At 56.3% G+C, this 18026-nt stretch overlaps 1 protein-coding gene across 3 annotated transcripts in view; it reads right to left on the reverse strand.

The window, feature by feature from the left end:
* Positions 1-205: 205 nt before the first annotated feature.
* Positions 206-18026, reverse strand: part of SNX29 (sorting nexin 29) — a 510437-nt gene continuing 492616 nt past the window's right edge. For all 3 annotated transcript variants that reach the window (XM_025855499.2, XM_073899502.1, XM_073899503.1), the window contains one exon: positions 206-4816. In XM_025855499.2, coding sequence (XP_025711284.1) covers positions 4687-4816 — 130 coding nt within the window. In that variant the 3' untranslated portion in view covers positions 206-4686. The remainder of the gene's footprint in view (positions 4817-18026) is intronic.

Raw genomic sequence — 18026 nt, forward strand, 5'->3', positions numbered from 1 at the left:
TACAGGGCTCACAGCTCACAGTGGGATTTCCGCTCCATTTCAGCTCCAATCAAACTGAGGTTGGTCTAAGCCAATGCTGTTTTCTAGGATCTCGCATGAAATGGTGGATGAGTTTTCTGGAAATTTTTACAATGTGTATTGAAAGTTGCGCTCATCCCCAATCACTGAAAAAGAATGCACAGAAGTAGACCATCAGTGGACTATCTAATTTATAAAACGTGACCGTTTTTATTGTCATTGTAAAGAGGTGTATCTCAACCAGATTGTAACAAAATTACCACAGCTTATTCCAAAAGAAAATTTTAATACAAGAGATTTTAGAAAAACACATTTGTTTAAAAATTCTATTGTGTAAACCTTAACATAAGAGGGTAGTTAACATAATACTACACGTTTTGGAGCGAATCTGCAGACTGCTAGGCCCCACGTATGTCCAGACGGTGGACTAGACTCTCCAGGTGTTGCCATGTCCCCACCTCCCTGGCAGAGGGCTCGCAGGGACCCGGTCAGCCAAGGGGGACTCTTCGGGGGGGGATGGCCTCCCCACTGGGACACCAGGGCTCCTGCATTCACCGGTCTCCCTCCTCCAGGAAGTCCGTATCTGCTAAGGTTAGCAAAGAGTTCTACCAAATGATGCCGCCAGCAAAGGTGAAGCTAAGGCTGCAGAGGCAAAGACGTTCTTTCCTGGCCGGATGCTAGATAAGAAAACATCCCAGTGAGCTCCGCCACCCCCTCACTCCGGGAAATGTGTGTTCTTCAGGCTTCCTTTCAGCAACACTGGGTGCAAGTGTGCGGTCTGCTGTTCTGTATCCTTCTGTGGCCTCAGTCTCAATTTTTGCAAGGGCCTTCCCTACATAGTTTCTACTGAGGGTAGAAAGAGTCTTTCAAGGTGAACAAGTGGGCTCTCCGTGTGCAGGTCAGGAAAGCAGGAAGGGGACCCGATCAGGCTCTGAGGAGAAGGGTGCTACCTGGGGAGGTCAGCTAGTGGTTTTCCAGTCATGATGGAGAGGCATGCATGTGCCCTAAGAACTAACCCCTGGACCTCAGAACAGTAGTGCATTCAGCATGTTCTGTGGTGGGGTGCTCCTCCATGCTGTAAGCTCAACCATCCTTTAGAGAAATCAGATTTTGTATTTTCCTGTAAAGGAATGGATTGGGTAGGTTAAGTTAAAACCCATTCACTGTGGTTGTGAGGATTTAGACACACGAGGAGAGGCTCCTTGCCCTCACAGAGAATTGTCAACCTCAGGTCTGTATACCACAGTGGTTCATGGTTGAGGGGAAGGTGAGACCGTGGGGTTGAGCTGAGCAGATGCATCTGGGCAGGGGCAGGCTGAGCCCAGAGCCAGTCGGCTCTGAGCACGCCCATGTTCCCCCTCCTCCCTACTGATCCAGTAGCTGAAGTTTTATTTTAGAAACCTAATCAAAACCACGTGTTACAGAAACAGGAAAATGAACTTTTTGGCACAGAAACGTTAGATAAAATATACAGTGCTACAATGGTGTGAAATGAGCACAGAAGCCAAACCCAACAGCAAATATTGAATGTTAGCTTTAATGAAACAATGCAAAATATTTAGAAAAATGACGGTTGTACAAGACCTTGCTCCTGAGCAGATGCCTGCCTGCCGGAAGCACCCTCTGTCTGCCGCGGCCTGGGCTGGGGACAGAGCCCAGCGTGTGGGGCACGGTCCCGCACGAACCACAGAGGAAAGAAAGGTCAAGACAATTATTGCCTTTGGGGTTGACATCGGGCAGGAGGTGTGCCCCTTCTGGGACGCCTCCACGCCAGTCTGATGTTCCTGGGCAGGTGAGGCCCTGGCACGGTCGCTCCAGGCTGAAAATGGAGCCTGTCCTTTGCCCTCAGTTCTACACCCAGGCAAGACGGCCCCTCGGGAGTAGGGCGCCTCCCCGGGAACGAGCTCTGGTGCGTCCAAAGGCTCCAGGCTGAGGCATGAAGGCTTCTGGAGGAGACTGGTGTGGCGGTGTCTGCGGGGACCCCAGAGGACAAGGCCTGGCCTCCAAGTGGGGGGGCGGGCCGGTTCCCCCGGTGAAGGTGAACATGTGGGGGCAGGGGGTCGAGGCCTAGAAGCCTGCGCCTCAGGTGGGTGAACTTTCCCATGCGGAGCCGAGAGGGAAAGAGAACACTTGGTGCAGCCTGGCCACAGAGACCCTGGTTCGGGGTGCGGGGAAGCAAGCAGGGTGGTTTCTGATCAACAGGGCTGGCTGGCAGCTCTCCGTTCCCGCTTCCTGACTCGGGGCCCAAACACGTGATGCATTATTAGGCCTCCCATGCCGGTTGGCTCTTGGCATGAGCTGCAGCTGAGCTATCAATCCGACGACTGTCAACAGCTTTGATTGCCCTTTGTTTTTAAAGGCACAACCCACACCCCGCCAATGTTGACAACTCTGAGTGGTTAGCCAAGAACTCAGGAGGTGCCCAGCTGTGGAGGAGAGCCCAGCGCGTAACTACCTCCTGTCCACAGACCCTTGCCCCATCCCTCCCTCTCTGTTCCTGTCTCAACAACTCAACGAGGTGATCCCTTTGTAACCAGAGCCCTTGGGTGTACCTGGGTAGTGGTGCTAAAGGTGACCATCATGGGAGAGAATGCCCTCTCCCAGGTGGGCCCCGCCACCTTCCTCGGGTGCCAACTTCGGAGGTGCCGAAGGATCTTACTGGATCTAGGAGACGGGAGCAACTTCTACTGGTTCTCTCCGTTGCACTGTGTTTATCTCTGATGGGTCACGGGGCCGAGTGGGTGTCGTGCAGGGCAAGGGCCAGCCAGCCCTCTGATTTGGATCGAACCAAAGGGCAGCAGACGACACGGACATGGGGAGAAGGTGGCATTTTGTGCATCGGGTCTCAGTCCGCACCTGGCTGGGCCCAGGTCTGTGGTTCTTTGTCTAGGAACTGGAGATCCACTGCTTCTCTGCATCCCAGCAGGGCGGGGATCTGGAGCAGTGATGGAGGTAACCACTGCAGAACATTCTGTGACTCCAGAGTTAAGGCTTTGAGGAGTGGCTGTCATGTGTATGTCGCATGCGGATCTGAGCTGAAATGAGGGGAGGTGGTGCGTATGCTGACAATGGTTCTAGGGTTTCTGCTGCATCACGAAAAGGGGGTGCATGTAGTAAGCAGCCTGGATGGGCTGTGTGTGGTCCCAGGAACAAGCTTTTCCATCTGTGTTTCAGGAAAGCAGGGCAAGTTTTCCATGAATAATTAAGCTTTAAAAAATAGTTAGAGTTTCTTCTTTCGTAAATACAGGCTGAGTGTGTAATTGTTTCTCAAGGCTTAGCATCTGTCCGTCGTAGTTCTGGGCACTTTTTTTTTTTTTAACCTCTGCAGAATGTCAAAGCAGGTTCCTGGTGGGGATTTTGGAGAAGGTGAGGTCAGACTCACACTCGGACATGTGTCGGGCCCGGTGCCCAAACAGGCTGCAGGAGGCTCCACTCCTTATCTGCTGCCAACCCTGCTTCCTAGACTGAGGGGGAGCAGGAACCCACCCTGGGGAGGCAGGCCTGGGGCAGCTCGAGGTTTCAGAGTCCAGGGCAACTCTGCTCCCGCCGCCAGTGAGGGGGGCCCGGCTCCGGTTCTTGGGAAGTGTTGGGACGTGGGAGTGCTTGCCGCGGGAACCGGGCCGAGCAGCTCATCTTCACCCAGTTCCCTCCTGCCAAGGGGGCCTGCTCAGAGATTGGGGGGGGGGGGGGGGGGGACACACTGAGAGCACGGCGGGGGGCAGAGGGTACAGCGTGAACGTGTCTTCAGGGAATGACCATGATCTGGTGGGAGTGCACACTGTCCGAATTCCCAGGGAGCCCCGCGGAGTTCTGCAGGGCTCTGGAGCGTGGTCTGCAAGCCCGAGGGCCTGTGGCCTGCTCCATCGTAGTTCCCAGAACAGAGTCTCTCTCTCACGACCTTGAGGCCTCTTGGCTTGTAAGGTCAAGGCCCTGGAATTCTGGACAGCCCAGGGCCTGCCAAGCCTCACAAGGTGCACGTGGGCCCAGGCGGCCTCTGGTTTCCTACAGGGGCTAGTCCTTCCCGAAGCCAACCTCAGAAGGTTGGGGGAAGTGCTCTATGCACCCCAGTTCAGGGTCCTTAGTAGTCCCTTCACAAGGCCACTAGCATGTTTTCCTCGAGGAGGCCACGTGAGCTACCACTGACCACGGATTCTACAACCAGAGGGTTTTAGGGCCCCTGGTAGAGAGTAAAAGGGGAAGGAACGCGACCTCCCCCCCCAACCCCACATGGCCATAGGTTACAGCAGGCAGTTATGATAAAAGAAAAAAAAAAAAAAACCAGGGTAACAGTCATTCTAATTCCCATGTGGGGAAGAGTCAAGAGGTGGTTTCTGACCCACCTCAGAGTTGTGCATCTCCACCACGGGGCTCCACGCTCCCCCTGGCGCCCACCCTCCTGCCGGCCCCTGGGCTGGAGGGAGAGGAACGGGCAGGCCCTGGGAGGGCGCCCGTGTGTCCGGCCAGCAGCCGCCTTGCCCTCTGAGACTGCCCAGTTTAATCAGTGTCACGGGACTGGGGGGGAAGGTGCGCTCTCGTGGCTTTACCAGGTGACGGGGGGCTCACTCCGGGGTGGAAGGGGCCGGCTGCTGGGGCCAGGTCAGACGCGGAGTGGCTGGGTGGAGGCAGCTGGTGCAGCACATAGGGCCCAAGTCTGGGATTCGGCGGAGGTCAGAGGTCGCCGCTCTGGGGCTCCACGTTGCGGGTCTCTCTGGGGTGACCTCGGGACAGCTTGGGGAAGCGGGAAGCCACTTTGGGCCGGGCGTTCTTGGTCAGCGGTTCTCCAGGAGGGGTGATGTCACTGTAGGATAGAGCAGGGAAGAATCCAATTAAGTCAGGGTGTCCAGAAGGGTGTGAGAGGGGCAGGAGTGGTCTCAGAGGGGACAGATGCTCCCCAGCTCCAACAGGTGAGCACAACGGGGGCCAGGGCTTTCTTCCCCCATTGTCACTGACCCATGCCCTTGCTAGAGGATCAAAGAAAACGCTTTGGAGAACATTGCATTTAAGATCAAAAGAGGTATAGCAAAAAGGGGGGGCCTTCTTGTGGAATTCATCCTAAAAGAATAACCAGGATGTAGGCCACCGTCTAATTAGAAAGGACGTTCCCGTGCAAAAGAGCCAAAAATAGCACAACCACTCAGCAGTCCAACAGAGGGGATGACCCACCTGGGTTTTAAACGGCCTGTGCCCCAGGACAGTGGGCGCGCTACGGGATGTGGTGGAGGGGGGCACTCAGTGCCCAGGGAGGACGGACGAGGAGAACCGGAGATAAAATAGGGCGTGGGCCCCTGCCAGGTGTTTGGGAAAACCTGCGGGAGAGGGCGGTTTGTCCCTTCCTTCCATGCCGTTCTTGAGCACCTGTGTGGGCCGAGCCCTGTTGGAGCCCCTGCAGACACGGCCGCGAGCCAAACCACTTCTCCCAGGCCTGGTGGAGACTCACGGGCCACCGGGGAGATGACGTTGCCAGTGGGACATGTGATGAGGGCAGCCAGAGCGTCCCTGGGCAGAAGGTGCCTGAGAGTGCTGGTGGGTCAGGTCGAGAGGCTCCTGGTGCAGGAGGACAGGAGGGAGGCCCGTCGGGTGGTCCTGGCTGGGGGTGGGGGGGCCGGTAGTCGTCCATGGTCCAGCTGCCATCTGAAGTGACCCCTGCCTGCCCTGGGGAGAAGGGCCTGGAGGGGTCTGGGCTGTGAACGCAGAGTTGCTGAACTCTGCCTTACTTCCTACAGTTCTTGTAACAAATGACCTCACACTTAGTGGCTTGAATGCCAAACATACCGTCTTGCAGTTGTGGGGGGTCTTAAGTCCAAAATGGGTCTTATGGAGCTAAAGTCAGAATGTTGGCAGACCTGGTTCCTTCTGGAGGCTTCAGGGGAGAATGTTTCCCTGCGTTTCCCTGTTTCTGGCCACCTGCATTCCTCTCCCTCATACCAGGACCTTCGTGATCACACGGGGCCCACGTAGGCCATCTGCCTTTTTCAAGATCCTTAACCACACCGGCCGAGCCCTCTGCGCCAGGTTAGGGGACACAGAGGGTCCGGGGACTGGGGCGTGGACGTTCTTAGCGTTATTCTGTGCGGCACAGAGATTGGAACAGTGGAATCAACAAGATTCGGTATTTGAACATCAATGGGCTCTACAGCTGGCAGAAAATGCGAGTAAGAAACGGTAACTTCTACAAACCATATCTCACTGGGACAAAACGTGTCTAAAAAACCAAGCTGAGGTGAACCTCATTCTCGCGTCTCGAGTGTCCCTGCGCCACTGACCTTCCGAATGTGCGGCCCCCAGACTCTGCCAGCGAAGACAGCCCCTCTGTCGATGAGTGCTGAGGCTCAGCAGGACCCCGGCCACCCAGGGAGTAAGTGGCAGATCCAGAATCGTCCAAGCCCCAAGACGAGTTAGGGAATGAGCCACATTAAAAAAGAAATTGCCCCTGCCTCCCGGGGTCCCCGTGGGTTCCATGAAACAGACCACTTCCTTCCCCCATGTCAGCAGTGGTTCTGCTGACAGGAGTTGGATTTTCCCACCTTTGCAGGAACACAGCCATCGTGCTCAGGGAGATGCCCCTTGTGGTGAGTTCAGGACAGTATCTCACTAACAAAATGAGAAACTCCTCTAGTGACGATCTCCTCCCCCCAAAAGTCAGGCTGTGCTTCGCGTCATGTTCCCGGAGGAGCGAGTGGTACCGTCCAGCCGAGAACAAGTGGGAGCTGCTCCTCGTTCCCAGCGTCCATGCAGGTGCTTAGCCGCATGGTCCTCCTTCAAAAGGACACCTGGCCGTAGGTTACTGTTTCTTCTCTCGAAACTACCCGAGGTAACAAAAGCCTCTTTACCCTGAAGGCCCCTTACAGGACGGGCAGAAGATGCTGGAAGGCCTCGCCACTCACACTGTGCAGGAGGGCTTGCATATAAATGTCACTGGAAACCACCCCCTCCCTTCACTGGTCAGGATCCAGAGTCCAAGTGGCTGACCCCAACTCAGAGGCTGTTGCCCTCACTGGGCATGACGTGCCAGGTGGGCGTGGGTCCCACCAGAGCCTGCCAGGCCCCGGGGTCAGCGGCTCCGGGGAGGGAGAATTACAAGCCAGTTGGGACAGTTTGTTTTTCCACAGGTGGCACCTGCGGAGGTGGAGGCAGCCTCGCCCTGAACCAGGGCCCAGTCCTGCCACCCAGGGTCTGGGCGCCTTGCTCGTCGGGCACAGGGAAAGGTGGAGCACGTGGCCCTCAGCACGCTTCGGGGAGGAAGGGGGTCTGAACCCCATGTAAGGCCACATGCTGGCTGCCTTTCTTCAGCCAAGTGCCTGGCTCTCCTTGAGCCCTGGCTTCCAGGACAGAAGGAAGATGGGGCTGTTTTGAGAGTTCAAGGGAGAGTCAGCCCCTCAGACTACGTGAGCTCTGTTGTCTGATACTGTGCTGGGCAGACGGGGGTCCACAGCCTCACTGGGGATGGGCAGCGCAGATGCCGGGACAGACTGTTAGAGAGGAGCTCGGTAGCTGCCCTGACAGGGGTAAACACAGGGTGTTCCGAGCAGGGCGCCAGACATGCTCATCATGGTGGTTACAGGGCTTCCTGGAGGAGGAAGAGCAGAGAAGGATGAGCAGGACAGAGTTGGGTGGTTCACCGTGGCAAAGGCCCTGTGCTGGCCGACCTCGCCGGCTGCTTCACCTTCCCGGAAGGCAGGATTGGTCACACGGGTGGACCGCGATGTCACTGAGCTGATGCTTGTGGGTTCTGAGTGTCACTGCTGGGGCTGGGGGCCTGACCATGAAAGTAGCTGGTACAGGGGGACGGAGAGCTCCAGCCTCAAGGCCCCAGCAAAGCAGCGATAGTGAGCCTGGCCGCCGTGCTGGGGGAGATGGGCAGGAAGCTGTTGCAGTAACTCCCATAAACCCAGAGCAGTGGGGGCGGCACGGAGGCCCCGGGAGTTGAGCTGGTGGCATAGGGAGAGGGTCAGGGGGAGCAGGGAGCCATAGTAATGACTGGGTAGAGGTTAAAGGCAGCCGGACAAAGAGCTGCCAGCCCCGGGCCTGTGTAAGGCCCCAACCCCAAGGAACTCTACGGGTTTTTTAGGTCAAGAACTATCCAACAGTTTCCCGTACCCACTGGCCATTTGCGTGTCGTCTCTGGAGAAATGCCTACTCCAGTCCTTAGATGGCTCTTTAATTGGGGAAATGAACATCCAAACCACAAGGAGCTGTCACCTCACACCTGTCAGGATGGTGATTCTCATAAAGCCACCCCGTTTTAGGAAGAAAGTTGGAGCTTGGAAGCCTTGTACACTGTTGGTGGGGACGCAAGATGGTACAGCTGCTAAGGGAAACCACGCGGAGCTTCCGCAAACGATGACAAAGAGAACTGTATGATCCAGCAATCCCAGCTCTGGGCATTGCCCCCAAAGAATGGAAATCAGGATCCTGAAAAGATATCTGCACCCCCATGTTCACTGCGGCATTATTCACAACAGCAAGGCCACGGAAACCAGCTAAGAGTCCGGGGATGGATGGATGGATGGATACAGACAATGTGGTGTGTACACATAATGGAATCTTACTCAGCCTTCCAGGAAATTCTGAGCTAAGCAACCCCAGGGATGAACCTGGAGGAGATTATGCTAAGTGAGCTCAGTCCGCAGAAGCTGTAAGTCTGTGGGATTCCACCTACAGGCGGTGTCTAAAATAGGCCGACTCCTAGAATCAAGAGTGGAACTCTGGTCATTAGAGTGGGGGAGTTACGAGTCAGCAGCACAAAGCTTCAGTTACTCTGAAATCCTTTCTAGAGCCCTGCTGTGCAACACTGTCCCTGTCGTCACCAAGAATGTAATACCCGCCCTGAAGGTAGCAGGTAGATGTCATGTTCTCACACCGTATGGTTTTTTGTGTGTCTAATACTGGCAAGTGAATCGTAGCAGAAGGCGTGAGCCTGTGGGTACATGTCACTGGGAGGGCAGAGGGGGTGGCGAGCTGGGAGCAGGGGCTGAGCCTGCTCTGAGTGGGCAGAGGTCACTGGCGCCGCGGGGCTGGGCACAGGCCATTCCAGGGAGGCGGGAAGAGGTGTTCGCAAGGACAGCCTGAAATCAGGGAGACTGTCTTTAACTGAGGCTCCCTCGAGCCCCTACTGTAGCCACTGCCTCTGTTGCGGTCCCAGCTCTGTGTCCTCAGAAGGCAGTTCTCTCCGTCTCGTGCACCGTGGGACTGTGGCTCTGGCGGGACGGCACCCGTTTGCTCCCTGGCCCCGGCGATAGAGGGCGGGCCCCCGAGAAGCCAGCCCTGTCACTGCTCCAGTACGGCTGTGTTGTCTGATAAAGTGGGGGCCCGGACACTCGTGGGAGGCGGACTGAAGAGCAAGGTGGACCTACCTTCCTGATCTTCCCGCCTCCATCCTGAGGTTGGGGCCGATCTGCCCCCTTCCCCAGACGAGGAAGGCCCCGCCTCCACCCTAAGCAGGGATTTCCTCCTTAAACCATGTGAAGCACTGGACCGGACTTCATTTTTGGAGTCCGAAAACCAGGGTTCATTCTGTTAGACACTAGAGAACCCTAGAGGAAGGTATGTCACCTTCCCCTGACTCAGTTTTCTGATCTGTGAAATGGGGATGCTACGGGTCTCTCCTACCGTGAGTGAACCATTCGACACCTATGGATTGAGTCTGCTACCCTTCGAGGTAGATGTGGCACGCTCAGGGCCCCAGACAACGGAGCTAGAGTGGAAGAACACAGGTGAAGTCCAGCAAGCAAAAGCACTTTGGCAGCAAGGAACCAGGTAGAGGCTTTTACAAAGATTTTGCAAAAGACCAAACTATAGTAACTTCAACCCCTGCCATCCTCCGCTCCCTCCCTCTGTCCAACCTGGGGGAGAGGGGAGGGACCCTCCTCTGCAGTGACCCTCCTTCTGTTTTTGGAAAAGACCCGTGTCTCGGGTGGCAGACCGTAAGCTGCCTAGTCTCGACCCAGCGGAGGGCGGTCTCGTGTGCCGGCAGGCGCCCTGAGGACAGGTAGGTGGCAGGGACGTGCACACGCTACTTGAAGTGCCGGCCCAGCCTTCAGAGGTCAGGGAACCGGGGCCAAAGACTGCGGCCACCGTAGAGGGAAGACCAAGCCACTGAGAGATCATCACAGGACTCTCTGAGCCAGGGCCAGACCCTTGTGGGCTTCTGGGGCAGTGAAGACAAGACTTGGTTTCGACCCTGAGGTTGCTCAGACCTGGGCAGTGGGGGTGTAGTAAGTGACCGAAGAGAGGCCGGCCACCGTGCCTGGGGGGAGGGGAGCTGGGGAGGGTCCTGGGGGCAGGGCCCGAGGCAAGCCCTGGGGCAGGAGGGAGGCCTGCGGGAGACAGGAGGAAGGGAGGGGCTTTCGGGCAGGAAGGACAGTGAGAGCCTCCAGGAAGAGGACCGGCTGCAGGCCCCAAGCTGCCCACGGATGCGGGGCGGCACGTGGGTGTGCGCGGCCAAGGAAGGCTACAAGGTGATCCAGATCCGTGGCGGTCCTGGAGTTGTACCACCTGCTTTCTGCAGGGATAGACCCGGGGGTGAGTGAAGACTTGGCCACAGAACCACCTCTTCGGGACGGGGCTGTGCTATCCCCACCACTAGGCTGTACTGGATCTACTCCATTGATAACGTACACCAACCGATGAGCTCTACGAAGGGCAGAACCCGTGAACATGATCCAACTTCCCTCTCGGGGCCCTCATCAACATGAATACCCTGAAGAGGAACGTGCTGAGGATGGGATTTCCCCTCTTTCTCGCTTGGAGAACATGCTCCGACACAGGCTGCAGCCCCCAGCCAGGACTCAGGCTCCAGTCTCGGGGACCGTGCAGCTCCTCTCGGACCCAGGCTCAGTGGGGAAGGGGGAGGCCACCTTCGGGGTAGGATTCTGGGAGTCCCAGCATCGTTATCATAGGCAGGAACGGTCACTGAGGCCCAGGGTCGCCATGCCCAGAGCTGTCGTGTTTCCCAGATTCCATCTTCATCACCATTTACACCTTCCCCATTTCCTCCCATCTGCATAGGTCCCCTATAAAACTCAAGATTTTTCTTTACCTCTATTTATAGGTTACTTTGGCTGATGGAAAAAATACCCATAAAAATGGATTCAAGGCATCTTAAAACATTCTTTAAAAGTTTCCCCCTAATGGTCCTAGTGGCCCAAAAGCGTGGACACCACCAGGGTCCATCAGGAGAGCGGACAAGGTGCTCGGTCCGTCCAGTGGGGAGCGGGACTCAGCTGTGGGCGTGCTGAGGCTCTGGGACGAGTCCCGCGGCACGCACCCCTGCGCCACACCGCGGTCCGCGGAGTACACGGGGGTCAAGGCAGGTCAGAAGCAGCAAATGCAAGGAGAGGACTCTCCCTTTCCTTAAAAGCAGACCATCTAAAACTTCCACGGAAAAGCGGTCCTTTCTATGCCAGAAGCAAAGTAAGTCTTCTCGAGGGGAAGTGGGGCCAAGAGCATTCTGTACAATCAGATCTTGTGAAAATAATTCTCTTCCTTGCACCCCCTTGCCCCCCATAACTTCACTTTTCCACACCTGCCTTTGGTTCCCCCTTACGTAGAAGCAGGTAGGTCTTGGCAGCTGGGGGGGGGTCCTGTCTCCCTTATCACTCCCGTGTCAGGGAGCACCTGTGACCCCGCGCTCTGCCCTGTTCCTTGGGCATATGCGGATTTCACTCCCAGGCCAGCCAGAAGCCCTGAGAGGGGGAGACGCTGCCAGCTCCCGCCCCGTGCCCTGGCGCGGGTAAGGCCTGCAAGCCCCGTGCTGGCCGAAACACGCCAGGCTCACCGGTCTGCGTACTACGCGATTCCATGCGTGGGAAGCTCCAGAATAGGGCCGTCTGGAGAAATGGGAAGTGAGTGGTTGCGTGGGGCTGTGGAAACACGGGGCTCCTTTCTGCCATGATGAAAATCTAAAGTGAGGTGGTGGCTGTATGTATCTCTGGACTCAAAGCTACTGATCTGGGTGCGCTCTCCGTGGGCAAACTGTATGGCGTGTGCACTCTGTCGTAAGGAGGCTATTTGAAGAAGTGGCCCAAGCTGAAAAAAACAAAGAGGAGGGACGGTGCAGGATCTTCCCTGGCAGGTCCCTGTGACAGAGCGTGGCACCATGCTGGGTGCCTGGTAGCTTCCTTCACCTGCTGCCGAACTTGGCTTTGGTCCCCTCCCGCACGGCAACTATGTCCTCTGAGAAAACGGTTGCCACGCTCTAACAGAGTCCGGTCCTTCAGGTCCTGTTAAAGCCATCTTGGTGTCCACATGGGGATGGTCTCAAGCACTCAACCAGGGGACAGGAAGTGAGGGACAGATGGATGCAGGGGCCTCCTTCCCCCAGGCCACGAGATGCGGACTTCCTGGGCTCTAGGGACTCCCGGTCTTGGAGACGGGAGCCCTGTGGGGGGACGTCCCTTCCCTATGCCCGACACTGGGCATCTGGTTCTCAGCTGGAAACTGGCCTGGGCCCTCAGCTGGAAGGTGGTGGGAGAAGCCGCCTCCTGAGCATGGCTGCTGACCCAGGACACAGCCCACATGTCCCCTACGGACCTTCTCCTCGAGCTGCCGGGGGTTCTCTCCCTGACAATTAGCTCAGCAGCCCTTACAGAAACTCGCCCTTGTCCCTCCGGCTGGCTACCATCGCGGCGCCAGAGAAATCAAGTCTGTGGAAGCAGCACCTGCCAGGAGCCCCAGGGGTGACTTCTTTTTAATAAGCCTCTGGGGTGCACCTCCCTGGTATCCCAGTCCCAGCGCCTGGGTGACATCGATCCGATGGTCTCAGCCACGCAGCAGTGAAAAATGGCCATGGGGAGAGAGTTACTTTTCATTTCGCTGGTAAACCGGGTGCAGAGAGCCGGTCAATACTCCATTTGCTGGGAGCCGCCTGCCGTGGCTTGGAAGATGGCTGTGCATGGGTGATGCTGGCTGCCAGGCCGGGCCCCGGCGCACGGATGGGACCGAGCTCTTTCCTCCCGAAGCTGTAGCCACTGTCCTCTGAGACCTGGCTCCCTGGGGAGGTCCGTGTGTGCAGGAGTTAGGAGAACTGCGTTCTGCCTCCATGGTGTGCAAACCATGAAGAAGAGCTGCCCTCCCATCTGCGGGGTCAGGGGAGGCCCCGCTCCACCCCCACGGCCAGTGGTGTCAGGGCTGTGAGCCTGTTGGTCCAGGTGCACCAGGCCACACAGCCTCTGAACTGGCTTGTGGGCACGCTTCAGGGCTCCGGCCCCTACGATGGGGATCCGAAGGACCGGCTGTGCCTGTGTACCAGTCGTCAGCCCAGTCCTGAAGGTTTCCCTCGGGGGAGACCATCCCCGTGAATTAGGGGAAGGCGGCCTCCATGCACTTCCTCGGTTTCCTGCCTCGTGGTTAGATCTGGGGCCCAAGAACAAAGTTCTGCTCTCACAGATTGACCCACAGATGGTTCTGTTGCTTCTTCGGATACCCACAGTTCCTAACCCCAAAAGGTCTCTGGTGATTTAATGATTTTCAATATGATCTTTACGCGCTGGCCTCGTGAGGGAGGTGCTGTGACGTTCTGTTCCTGAGATGCCACGGGGGCTGGTGCCAGTGCCGGTGTGCAGAGGTTACGGGCGACAGTCACAGGGTGCTTACTGGAGAGCGGGGGGCCTGAGCACCAATCCTGTATAGTGTCTGCCTCCCACCCACCTTGTTGCACGCACGGGGTCTAGAACGGAATGTCGAGTGTGGCATGCAGAGGTGCAGGGACTGGTGCAAAAATGTCACACGTCTCCTAGGTGAAAGCAGGACGCAAGCCGGGGCCCATCTGACTAGGGCCAGTTCTTCTCATGCTCTGGGCTAAGGGGCAGAGGACAGGGAGATATTTGCAGGGAAAAAGATCTCAAGGGTCTGGGAAGACCGTATGAGGTGGGCTCTGAGACTGGAAGGGGGGCTGGATTGTGGACTGCCACATGAGCCCCCCTGAGGATCGGGGGAGCCCCATTAGCATAACCCACTTCGGATGTACAGTCTCTAAAGCTTACCACTGAGGCCGGGAGTAACGAGGACAGGGAGGAGCCCCCCAGCCAGGGTGCCCTGTAGGGTTGGTACGGGCCCCCGGAGAAGGATGCTGAGGTCAGAACCAAGATGGGGTAGCAGGAACTGAGCAGGGGTAGGGCTGACAGTACAGGGGTGCTGGAGAGCGAGCCCCCGTGGGCACAGTGACCAATCGGAGGGGGAGTGAAAACAGGTTCCAGTTCTGTCTGGAGACTAGCCTGGGGTGTGGGGGGCGGCTGAGCTGGAGGGGAAGACACAGCAGGTGCCAGGAGGACAGGGTACCAGAAGTGAAGGCATGCGTGTTGGGGGGTCCCTGTGGTAAATGACGCTACTGGAGGAAGGATAACTGCATTAGACCTAGTGTGCGTAGGAGGATGGCTCGAGTCCACAGAAACACTACTGCCTACTGCAGCCCCCAGAGACATCAGCTTTAATTATTTCATGGCCAGGGACCATGGAGGGGCTTTTTTTTTTAAATTTTTAATTTTATGTATTTATTTGACAGCAAGAGAAAGCACAAGCAGGGGGAGTGGCAGGCAGACGGGGAGGGAGAAGCAGGCTTCCCGCGGAGCAGGGAGCCCGATGCGGGGCTCGATCCCAGGACCCTGGGATCGTGACCTGAGCTGAAGGCAGACGCTTAACCGCTGAGCCACCCAGGCGCCCCTGGGCATGGGCTTCTGATCATACAGACCACCTGATGCTGACTGGGTGCCTGGGCGCCTCTTCAAGTAGAGCTCGTTACCCCAAGTGGGTGTCCCACGGGTTCCCGAGCAGACTGAGACCAACATTCCAGAAGCTTTTGCACCCCATCTGCCATGTTGGGGCCTCCCCCTGAAAGGCTGCTTCGAAAAAGGCCTGGATGGTTCTCTCTCTCTGCCTCTAATTATCCCCCACCCATGGCCAATTCCTACTAGAGCCCCCACTCCCTGGATCCTGCCACTGCCCCTTCTCAGTCCCATCTCTCCTCCTTACCGGTAGGACTCTGGGCTCGATGGTAGCCACTGCCTGTCTCCCGGCCTTGAACTTGGCCAACACAGAAACCCTGAATTTCCCTTTCACACCTTTCTTCCTCCTCTGGTCTTCTCAGCTCTCCTAAATGGTACAACTATCTGCCTCCTTGCTCAAAGCCTGACCCACTACCTTGGTCTTTCTTCCTTTGACATTCCGTGCCTCATTCGCCAAACTGCCCCATGGGCTCTCCGTCTGGACACGTGTGCAACACTTGCACTTCCCTCCATGCCCACGGTGACATCCCAGGTCCAGCCACCGTGGCCTCTGGCCTGGACTCCCAACAGATTTCTGAATGGTCTCCTTGAGTTCACGGACTCCTCTGCCCCTCGCCTGAAGTCCTCCATTTCCCTCCTCTACAGCTTCCGGCTGCCCTTGGGTCCAGCCCACGCCACCTCCGGCTCTGCTCGGTTGTCCCTCAGCTGCAGGTCATGCTCCAAAGTCTCCTCCACTCATGAGCCACGCAGTCACTGTATTTTAGTTTCTTTATGGCAACTGGCACTCTGGCCCCTTCACCACTGTCTGCCCAGCACCTAGAATTACATCTGGCACATGGAATCATTCAGGCAGAACCACAGAGACTGCCAACGGCAAGGTGATCTGCACTGAGCCTTGTCCTTCTGGTCGGACAGGACTCTGGACACGCCCAGCTTAGCAGAGGCGGCCGTGTGTGATGCCAGAACACAGCCCTTGGAATCAGAAAGCCATGAACGCTCTTGAGGTTTACTTTGAGAAAACAGGAGTAATAATCCATATTCACTTCTCTCCTACAAAGGGGTGATAATAGGACTTTTGAGACTATTAATAAGGTACCCCCTCAGAAGCATCATCCAGGTTTGTTCTATCCGTAAAAGCTCAGTGGTTTTAACACGGCAGGTGCAGAGAACAAAAAGCATAGAAAACCCTAAGGGTGGTGTTACAAGCCAGCAGAAACATAGAAGAGAACGAGAGACGGGCGCCCTGCAGCCTGGGAGACAGCAGATCATGGAAGGCCCAGAGTGTCTGAAGGGCTCCTAAGACCCACCAAGAGCGAGTGGGCAGTCCAACAGACACGCAGGGAAAGGATACGGTGGGGACTTCATTGGGGGAGGGAGGATACACCGGTTTGTTAGTCATTCTGCTAATACTTGTTGAAGCCGGGGGAGCTGAGTCACGGCTGGAACCATCCAGCTAAAACAAGCCAGATCAGGACGCTCCTTGGCTCCAAACCCTCTCATCATCCACGCCCCCATGAGTGAAACCCTTACGATAGCCTGCACAGCCATCCCTGATGTGGTCCTGCCTCCTCTCCTGCTACCCTCCCTCTCCTCCAGCCTTCAGGCTTCTCAGCAGGCGCTGGGCACATTCCTGACCCGGTGCCTCTGTGGTTACTGGTACCCAAAGACAGAAGGGTCATCTGGCCTTCTCCCCTTTCTGTCCTCTCGTTTGGGTCTCGGTGCGGCCTCCCCTGCAAGAGCCCTCGGCATGAGCTGCTGCCGTCAATCTGGTTCACAGATGCAAAGCTGGCACGTCGGGGGAGTGGGGGTGGGGCAGAACAGGCGCTCTGTGAAGATGCGTGGAAAGAGCAGGTCTGCAGGGCATCCAGTACAGCCCCAGATCATTATCAGTCAGCAGAAAAATGCAAGCTGGCAAAAGATGTTGTTACCAAGCACTGGGATGGTGATCCTAGGTGGTTGCTGGACGTACAAACAGGGGACACCTTTTAGGAAAACCAAGGGAGCTGTGTGCGAAGGTGCACATGTATCCTCTGCGAATCCTGACTCCGGAACTCCACTTCCGGGGGTCCCTTCGACACACATAGGGGAGCATTTTCACAAAGATGTGTGTGAGGCTATTCAGTGCAGCCTGGCTTCTGATCGGGAAGCCTGCAGACTACCTGCTTGTAGGTTGGGACGCTCATTAAATCCACAATGGCATATTCGCAATCACCCGTGTGCACACACCTCCACAAAATACAATTATGTGAAAACAACAGGTTACGGAAGACAGTGTAGGATCTGAACGTCATTAAAAACAAAACCTCAGGGCGCCTGGGTGGCTCAGTTGGTTAAGCGACTGCCTTCGGCTCAGGTCATGATCCTGGAGTCCCTGGATCGAGTCCCGCATTGGGCTCCCTGCTCGGCAGGGAGTCTGCTTCTCCCTCTGACCCTCCCCCCTCTCATGTGCGCTCTCTCTCTCATTCTCTCTCTTTCAAATAAATAAATAAATCTTTAAAAAAAAAAAAAAACCTCAAATGAGAAAATTGAGCACATGCACATAAACGCAGAGATCAGCAGGAGACACAGGGCAATGTGTTCTGTATATTGACACTAATTAAATGTTTGTAACTAGGGCTTACACGCTACTCATTTAATAAAATAAAAGGCTGCATGAAGGAGCCCCTACACTGCTGCTTAGAGGCCCCCGAGGCGCAGTCTCCCTGGTCCCTCTCCGTGGTACGGTGACAGCAAGTACACGCCACCTAGGGGGGCTCTGAGCACGTCTGGTGCAGGCTCCACTGGCAGGAGCGAGTCTCCACCGGGTCCAGCCGCTACACCTGCTCCAAACCATTGCCTCAGGAAGGAACCACCCTTGTGCATGCACTGACTAGGGATCCAAAATCCCAGAAAGCTTGCAGAGCTGTGAGCCAGGGGTCCAAGGCTCCCCAGCCTTCAGTCACCACCTTCCCTACCAAGCTTTAACTACTCATCAGTGGGTCTGAGGAAAGCATTAGTGGTGTTAGATTATTTCCTTTCATGTATCTTTTTTAAAGATTTTATTTATTTGAGAGAGAGAATGAGAGAGAGAGAGAGAGAGAGCACATGAGAGGAGGGAGGGTTAGAGGGAGAAGCAGACTCCCTGCTGAGCAGGGAGCCCGATGCGGGACTCGATCCTGGGACTCCAGGATCATGACCTGAGCTGAAGGCAGTCGCTTAACCAACTGAGCCACCCAGGTGCCCTCCTTTCATGTATCTTAAAACATAAAGCTGATCCCAGCCCAGTCCCCTGCTCACAGCCCTCCAGAG

The sequence above is a fragment of the Callorhinus ursinus genome, unplaced genomic scaffold (assembly GCF_003265705.2).
Source record: "Callorhinus ursinus isolate GAN/ISIS: 27379988/994484 unplaced genomic scaffold, GSC_fseal_2.0 scaffold13, whole genome shotgun sequence".
Taxonomy (NCBI): Eukaryota; Metazoa; Chordata; class Mammalia; order Carnivora; family Otariidae; genus Callorhinus; species Callorhinus ursinus.